Source organism: Apis mellifera, linkage group LG14 (genome assembly GCF_003254395.2).
Source record: "Apis mellifera strain DH4 linkage group LG14, Amel_HAv3.1, whole genome shotgun sequence".
NCBI classification, from domain to species: domain Eukaryota; kingdom Metazoa; phylum Arthropoda; class Insecta; order Hymenoptera; family Apidae; genus Apis; species Apis mellifera.
Window position 1 is genome coordinate 9,552,519 of NC_037651.1, and position 9,119 is coordinate 9,561,637.

Sequence of the window (9,119 nt, forward strand, 5' to 3'; positions counted from 1 at the left end):
TTATAATGAAATTTCCGCGGCGAAGTAAGTTTTAAAAGTGCGAAAGGAGTCGAGGGACAAAAGAGAGGCCAGCCACGAGGGGAGGACGGTCGAGATTTAGGAGGATCATAAATCGAGGCGACGCCGCCTCGTCCTCGTGCCGCGAAAATCTTCGCGAAGATTAGAGATTTCCCACTCTTCTCTCTCTCCCTCTCTTTCTTTTTCTTTCTCTTCTTCTCTCTCTCTTTCTCTCTCTCTCTCTGCGTCTCGAATCGACTCGACGAGTTTCCACGATGCAATATGTATACAGAAACGAAACCATTTTCATTAGCCGGGTCTTTTTCATCGTTCGCGCCTCTCGAACGACATTGCTCGCTCGAGATTGTTATTCCATCAACTCTTGTTCGATCGGCAAGACGTTATTTCGTGGAACGGGGTGGATGGGTTAATCGGTAACGAGCGAGCCGCGGCATTTCGGTTTTTAATTGAAAGCAAAGTCTGTAGATTTTTAATTAAGAAAATTCAAGATCGACCCGCTCGGCTACCACCATCAGTCCGTCCATCCATCCATCCGTCCGTCCGTCCGTCCGTCCGTCCGTCCGTCTATCCGTCCATCGGATACTGCCTGTTCCTCCGAGTCTCCTCAAACAGTTTTATAATTGATTTCATTTTCATTTATTTTCGCGCGAATCTCTCCTCCCCCTCCTTCCCCCTCCCATCTTTTTCTTCTTCGACCCCTCGCCTCTCGTTACTCGGTCCTTTCGTTCCTTGAGAAGACGGGGTACCTGCCACCCTGCCACCCTCAACCTTACGCCGCAATCAATTTAATGTTTTAATTAAGAGAGTATCCGTGAAAAATTAGATTTTAATCGGATCGCGCCTCTTCATCGACCGTTCTTCCACGACCCCTTACTCTTCCCCCCTCCCTCCCTCCCTCTCTCTCTCTCCACGTGTTTACTTTCGACCGGTAGCCTTTTAATAAATAATTTTAATTGCCTGAAACCCGCCCTCCTCCTGAGGGGATGGATCGAAGGATCGCGGCGGTCCCGCCATCCATCGTGGACGTTGAACCCGCGAAAACACGTTTTTTTCCCCGCCTCCGCTCTCTCTCTCTCTCTCTCTCTGGTCCACGCTAGCCCACGCGTTTTTCCACATACGCGTTTCGCAACGCGTACATCGGCGAGACATCGGCGTTTGGCTAAAGATTCGCTTCTGATACGTCTCTCTCTCTCTCTCTCTGCCCAGCCCTCCAAAAAATACCCGCATATTTCGCGCGCTATTTTTGATCGGCCGCGCTCGTACGATTGCGCAACGAATCGCGGATCATCATCGCGAAATCATCCCTTCCCCTTTCCCCCCCTCCTTCCGTCGCCACCTTTCTTTCTCGAAAAGTTGCCCGTTCGCGTCCCGCTCCCTGTTTGAAAAGTTACCAAATGCATCTCGATCGGGCGGCCAGGAGGTCGCCTCCGCCATTTTTCGAACGCGAGACAAATGGATTTATATTTATTCGGGCGGCAGGCCGCGTTTTAAGATAAGTTTAAAATAAACGTGGAAACGGCGTATATAGAGAGAGAGAGGGAGAGAGAAAGAGAGAGAGAGGAGGGAGGGGTGCGTGGCGCGCGCGTAGCGAGAATTCGAGCGCCGTTGCAAAAATTCTAGGCGGCGGTGAATACCTCGCCTAGAATTCGCGCTTTTTGCGCGTGAAAAATACGTATTTTTCGCCCGGCTTCGCGGGCCAACTTTTTGCCAATCAATTTCCAACGTCGCATCACTCCATCTGAATACACATATACATATATACATATTTCGTTTCGTTTGCTTTCGTGAATCACATCCCTCAAAACGTGGCCGGTGATAATATCGTACTTAACTCGACAACCTGTCCCCAATTAGCGGCTATTTTATCGCTGCGGAATGCGAGGAAGCGTGTTCGACGTATATATAATTTTCCGTTCCGCTCTCCTCTTACGCGTCTCGCTGATACGTAAGGAAAGGGGGAGAAGGAGGGAAGGGGATGAGGGCTGGAAATGGCCTTCGCACTCGGATCGAGGCGAAATAGAGGAGGGAGGGATCGGCCGGTTTCTCGGTTCGGTTTTCGGTTCGACCGAAAAAAGAAAAAGGTATCCGCGGGAGGGAAGGTCCACCATTTTCCGAAGCTATTCTAGAGTGTTATGCAACCGCCGGCCAATGCATTTGGCCGGGCAGAGCTTTATGGCCGAACCTCGCACGCGCAAAAATGTTTGTTTTAACTCGCTGCCCCTCCCGCTGCCCTCCCTTCCAACCTGCCCGTCTACCTGCTAGCTACCACGCTCGCAGCCTTGAATTACTCGGGAATTCGCGAATATTTGTAAAATTAGAATCTTCCGTTTTTCCCGATCCGATCTCCCCCCTCCTCCTCCTTGTCTCTATTGTCTCCTTCCCCTCGAGAGAAATCGAGAAACCGATTCTCCCTCTTTCTCTCTCTATCTATCTGTCTGTCTTTCTTCGAATTCTGCATCCTCGTTCGATACGAATATATTAATTTTTTAATTGGGCGGGAAGAAAAATGGCGGGGAAGAAAGTGGACGGCCACTCCACAAGGCAATTTCCATTTGTAAATCGCGCGGGTAAAAACGCGATCCCCTGGCCCTCTCCTCTCCCCCCTCCCCTCTTCTCGCTAATGGAACAAGGATGATGGATCTTAAAAAGTTGGCAGCACGCGCCTCGGGGATACGAAATTTGGGAATGGAAATCGCGCCACCACATCGGCTATTCCCACTGGAGCGGCCGAGAAGGAGTGTCGAGCGGATGACGGGGGTGGGGATTCCCGTGACCCCATCCCACCCGTATTTTTCACCCTCCATTTTTACGCCATCTTTTGCGCCGCTCTCGAGATCCACCCTCTCTCTCTCTCTCTCTCTCCTCGTTTGCTCTTTCACCTCCCCCCCCCCCTCTCTGCGACTCGAGTCCACCCTCCATGCCCGTCCTTCTTTTCCTTCCTTCTTCGAACGAACGGTGCTTTTCCTCTCGCGAGAAACAGAGTCCCTTTGATTGTTTTAATCAATAACGCTCCGATGATTCGACGATTCAAGGACTCTTTCTTTCGAAAGAAAGCGAAGAGAATAGTGTACGAAACGATACTTTTTCGAAATCGATCGAAAGCGGGATCGATACGCGTTGCATTCTTTGAAAATATTCGACTTCTTTCCTCCTTTCTTTTTTTCAGAATTCTTCGACTTCGTATTCAATTTTTCAACTCGCCGACACGAAATCGAAAGCTCGAGCTGTTTCGATTCGAGGGATGGCGGTCTACGGCGTCTTATTCCGAACTTTTATAGGCAATTCGGGCGATAAAGGGGAGAGAGGGGGGGGTGGAAGGAGTTTTTGTCGGTTAAAAAGGAACGAGAAGATGCAATTTCCTCGCGATGATTGGACGATTCGATCAGTCGTAACGATAATAGGATTCTTCTAGGGAACGATTCTTTTCCTCCCTCCTCCCCTTCCCCTCCCCCCTCCCCCTTCTTTTACAACGCCAAAGACGTTGTTTTCACGGATCGATACCACGGCAGATGTTTCTCGTTAGATTCCCGATCAAAAAAGGTTGAAGGGGAGGAAAATGCAGAAGGATTTAAAAACACGGGATTCGAAATCGTCTTCGCGCGCGCGAGTAATTATTTATTTTTTTTTTTCTCCTCTCTTCTTTTCGATGCGTCATCATCCCTCGAGTCTCAACCCTTCTCTCAACCCCTTGGAGAGATTTCTAACGTTTCGCGAACCCTTTAACGTCTCCACAACGTTAAGGAAACGCGAAAGGGCTGCGACCCTTCTTCGCTCGCGCGAGGCGGGAGAAAAGAAATTAGCGAAATTAAACGGAGGCGATATAGCCCCCGCGTTTTTTGGGGGAGGAGGAGGAGGAGGTGAAGGGGGGTAGGCAGTTGCCAGCTTTCACGGAAACCGGTATTATTTGCGATTAATTATTTGCACGAGGCGAAACGATTGGCATGGGAAAACGAGGGGGGGAGGTAGTAGGGTAGAACATTGACAGAGCGAACGGTTTCAAAGAAGCGGTTCAAATTTCCTGCCGCTGACTAGCTTTTCACAAATTTTCACCGCGCCACGCGAAATTTTCTCCGTTTCGAAATCAACTCGGCGGGGCAAAATAATTTTATCGCTCAACGATTTTCAATTCCCTCGACGATCGATCCTTTCCGTTTTAAAATTTGTTTCTCGAAAAAGAAAAGAAAAGAAAAGAAAGAAAAGGCAAATTCGAAAGACGGGAGAAGATTATTACGCGTCTTCGAATGTTATCGCGGAAACGATCGGTTTTTCCGCCAAATATTTGTCGATGGAGTTTCGAGCAAAGCGGAGTTAAATCGTCGAACGAGAGAGCGGGACGAAAGAGAGAGAGAAAGAGAGAGAGAAAAAAAGGGGAAAAAAAGTGGAAAGAGGAGGGAGAGAGAAACAAACGAACGTTTAATATTTCGGATCGTCTGGGTTGGCCGCGCGGTCGCGTATTTGTTAAAACGTTGCTCGCGAAAAGCGGCAGGGCCTCCGCTGGAAATGGAATTAATCTGTCGATGCGTACCGTGCACCCATTTAATATCCATCACGCGTTCATCACTGCAGAAGCAATCCGCCGGTTGTTCTCGCGCCACGCTGTTTTTTCTTCCCTTCTCTCTCGCGCTTCTTCCTTCGGCCCTCGTCGTCCTTCGTTCCTCTCCATCGGGGATTTTCGGGGGTGGTATTGTTGCTGCCGTTCACGTTGTTTCCTTTCCTACCGTCCGCCTCTCCTCCACCCTACGTGAAGCGCGAGAGAACGAGCGAATTTTCACGCGGTCACACGCGGAGACACGATGACACGAGGCCGATGACAAATTTTTAGCGTAGCATCTTAATGCGCCGCGCGCCCGTCGAAAACTGACCCCGCAGCTGGCCGCCTTAAAAAAGGGGGGTGGGACAGGGCCCCGGAGGGAAGGGCGAGCCCTGGTCGGTGATGCCCCGTGTCCAGAGCTGGGGAAGGGGGGAGCAACAAAAGGGAGAGAGAGAGAGAGAGATAGACGACGCATCCATCCTACCTATCTCCTCTCCAATTGCTCGGATACCGTTCCTTCCTTCTCTTCTTCCTCTTCTTCCTCTCCCTTTCTTTCTTTTCCTTTTTTTTCTTCCTTCCTTTCTTCTTTTCTTTTCTTTTTTTTTCAATTATTCATTTCTCTCTTACGATATTTCCATTTACCCTCTTCTCCTTCTCTCTCTCTCTCTTCTTCGTTTCTCTTTTTCGCTTCCTCCAGGAGACAAACCTGAAGTTTCGAGGTGGCACCAGGTCGGACCTGTTTAAGGGTTTTTAATTCGAAGGCAGGGTTGGTTCGAGGGATCTCGAAGCGGTTCGTACGAAAGCCGCGAACATTGCCGATTGTTTCCAACCAGGTAAATTTACGTAAAAGGGGGAGAGGAGGGAGAGGGGAAGAGGGTCTACGAGGGAACGCAGACGCGTTCCCCTCCCCCCAGGATTTTTATTTATTTTTTTTTTTTTCTCTTTTTTTTTCCATCGTTCGATTTCCACGATCGACACCTCGGGGACAGGTATAACTGGCTACAGGGACGAAATGAATGTTTCAAAATTTCGGAACGAGCGTCTCTCTCTCTTCTCGTGCTTTATTTAATTTTTATTCGATAATGGACAATACATATTCCCCCGTTGTTTATTCATACAACGCACGACCTCTGCACTTCGCTCCTCCCCGACGTTGCACTTTATTTGGTCTTTTATTATTTATTACCGGTGAAATTCCGCGCATTGTTTTTCCAAAAAACACCGCAACTAATCATCGCGCTACTCCCGCTCTCTCTCTCTCTCTCTCTTTCTCTCTCAATTTCTCATTCTCTCACTCACTCTCTCACTCTCTCCCCGTTTTCCGTGCACCACCCTTTCTCCTTCCGCCACCTATTCGATCGATCGTTTCACAAAAGCCTGGCATCGCTCGCTCACGGTCGATCCTCCTCGATAGTTTCGTCGCGTTTTCGACCAGCCAATCTCCAACGATCCTTCTTAACCGTGATATTTTCTCTCTTCGCTCTTCGTTTCAGGCGAACAATCCCCCTGCGTTGCATTCTTCCATCTTCTTTCTTCCTTTTTCGCCTCTTTATTTTCCTTTATCGCGACTTTTCCGATCCCCTTGTTTAATCTCCTCTCGATTGTCGAATTATTTATTATATTATTATTATGCACAGGGAGCAAGCGTTTAATAGCGAAGCGACAGCGAAGAAAGCTTGCGGTTAGAGAAGAATACGGAAGAGAGGAGGTGAAAGAAAGGAAGAAAAGAAGGAAGGAAGAGAGAGAGCGGAAAGGAGAGCAGCGTGAGAATTTTCGGATCTCTCGGATCTCCGGATCAGCCATTTCCCTCCGATGAGATTTCGATTTGTGTTAGTTTGCGATGTAGTAAAGCGATGCAGTACAGGTGAGAGTTCTGCAAGCAAGGAATATTAATATATACAATCGTTATTAGATCTCTCGAACGGAAAAGTGACGACGATCGATCGATGAGAATAGGAAGAGAGAAAAAAAAAAAAAAAAGAAAGAAAGAAGAAAATCTCGTCCTCGATCGTCGCTTCGAAAACTTCTTCCCCACGACTCGATTATTCGTCGACTCGATTCGACGAATATCTCTCGATATTAGTAAAATCACGCTCGTACGATTTTAACAACTAAACTTTACCTGAATTCAAACTCGTGTCTCGTCGATCTTCGTTATCGTTTCCTCGATCATACCCGTGCTCGTCACCGCGATCGCCGCCGTCTTCTTCGTCGTCGTCGTCGTCGTCGTCGTCGTCGTCGTCCTCCTCCTTCTCTTCGTCACCATCCTCTTCCACTCGGTAAGATCCGTGTTTCCAGTTCATCCGACACTGATTTGCGAAACCGATCGAGTTTCCCTCGTTTCACTCACTCGCGCACCTCTTCCTCCAATCGCCTCCGCTCGCCTCGTTTTGTCGCGCGAGAGAAACGGAGAGAGAGAGAGAGAGAGAGAGAGAAAGAGAGACAGATAGAGAGAGAGAAACAAGGAAAGGAAGAGCGAGCGAGCGAGAGAGAGGGGGGAGAGAGAGAGAGAGAGAGAAAAAAATCGGAGGAAACACCTGGACGAAAGAAAGAAAAAGAAAAGGGAAAAAAAAAGGAAGGGGAGACAGGTCTTCTCTTCTTCGTGCACTGTCCGCTTATCGACGCGCAAAGCCGCGCAAAAGAATCGCACACTCCCGGTGGTAGTAGACAGCGCGCCGATTCTTCCCACTTTCTCTCTCGTTTTCTTTCAAAGATGTCTCGGCCGACTGCGAGCACCGATCTCCGCGTGCATCGCTCCGACCGCACACTCGTTCGCGGTTCCACACACGACGTAGCCAGGCCGAGGACGGGACACTGTGTGGTCGTCGCCAGTCGTCACTCGAATCTCGTCTCCTCCGCGCGTGCCGTGGAAAAACGCGCGCTCGCCTCCCCGAGATCGGATCAAACTCGGCCACCGCGCACCGCGAGTAAAAACAATTTTTCTTTATTAATTCCGAAGCGGAGGCGCGCGATCAGCCCCGCTGAAAGAAAGCGCGAGCGCACCGCGTGCACGCGCGAGCGCGATGCGCGTCCACTCACTCGCGCGATTCACTCGCGATCCCTCGCGCACCGATATCTCTTCCTCTTCTCTCCTTCCTTCCTTCCTTCCTTCCTTCCTTCCTTCGAGCTCCGCTTTCAACGAAGGCAACGTGGGCAACGTGGAAAATGAACGAAGCGGTGGAGGTCGAACGATCCGCGAGGAGGCTTCGCACCGCTTTCGCGTGGCAGCAGAGTGGCCGAGAGTAGTTTTCAGGAAGCGGAGCTCCCGCAGGTTGGCGATGTTACGATTTTCAGTGCACTGAAATCCGCGCGGCACCGCGTCCGCAAGTGGGAGGGACTGGTTCGCACGTGACTCAGTGTGTCGTATTCTTTTCTTCCTCCTTCGAATAGGCTCCCGCATCCGTGCCGGCCCTTTTTCCGTCCAAAACGCGTCTCGCGCGCGTCTCCCCCGCCTTCCTTCCACCAACGATCGCCCCCAACGTCGACCGTCTTCCTTCTTTTCGCCCCTTTCGACGATCCTTCCTCTTCCACCGCCCGTCCACAGCCACGATAAATAGTTGCGTTACGTTCGTCCATTCGATCCCGTATCCGGCATTTAATCACCTCTGTCCGGGAAGAAGAGAGCGGGAGGGGAGGGGGACTCGATATCACTCGCGACTCGACTTTTTTCTTCTCCGAAAATTTCGCTCTCGACGACGGCGAGGGACGGGCGAAGAGAGAGAGAGAGAGACAGAGATAAAGAGATAGAGAAAAAGAGAGGGAGAGGAAAGAAATGGCTTTTCTTTTCCACCGTGTTACCCCCCTGTATCCCCACCACCACCGATCTCCAAAGCGAGAGAGGGATTTACGGGATACGCGTGGAAAGACGTCACCACCAGTTTCGCACGTGCGTGTACGCGAATCGATCTCGCGAACGGATCTCGCGGAGAGAGAGCGAGAGAGCGAGCGAGAGGGAGAGCGAGAGAGGAGAGAGCGCGGTTGGTCGTTGGCCGAAACGCACGATGCGTGGTCGATGTTCCTTCCCTTGCCCCAGGATCTTCTCCACGAGAGTAACGAGAGAACGAGAGCAGAGACGAGAGTGGTGTGCGCCTCTCCTCGGCGGGAGAAGAAGAGACGCGTCGTGCCCCCGTCCCTCGTCCGCGCACCAGATTAATCGGATTTCTAGGTAAATCGAGCGCGCGGTGGCCCGTCTCTATCTGTGCGGCGGGGGTCCGTCTTCCCTTCCTTCGACGTGTGCGTGCGTGCGTGTCCCCCGTTGCTCCTCCTCCTCCGGATCAAAAGGAAAAAAAGGGAAAAATCGGCGGATCTCGTGGCGCGGGTGTCGTCACGCGGTGTCCTCTCGCGCGGCTCTCTCTCCACTTCGATATTTCTGCGATTTATTGCGGCGCGACTTAGAAATGCATCTAATGCGGTGCACGCCGCATAGAATGCATGCATGCACCTTGGCGGCGGGGAGGAGGCGAGCCACGGAGGAGGCGAGCCGACGAGAAGTCGGGCCGAGGCGAGTCGAGTCGAGTCGGGCCGCGCAACGCGTCTGCGCATGCGCCCCCGATCCGCACCGTGTGTACTC

At 51.0% G+C, this 9,119-nt stretch overlaps 1 protein-coding gene across 2 annotated transcripts in view; it reads right to left on the reverse strand.

Annotated features, from left to right (window-relative positions):
- The window catches only part of LOC100577632 (phosphopantothenoylcysteine decarboxylase subunit VHS3), a 28,184-nt gene extending 19,065 nt beyond the window's left edge, over window positions 1-9,119 (reverse strand). The window contains exon 1 of one of the 2 annotated variants that reach the window (XM_003250649.4): window positions 6,672-9,011. In XM_003250649.4, the coding sequence (XP_003250697.2) occupies window positions 6,672-6,852 (181 nt within the window). In that variant the 5' untranslated portion in view covers window positions 6,853-9,011. Of the gene's footprint in view, window positions 1-6,671 lie in introns of both variants that reach the window. The other variant, XM_006565772.3, reaches the window with a different exon arrangement.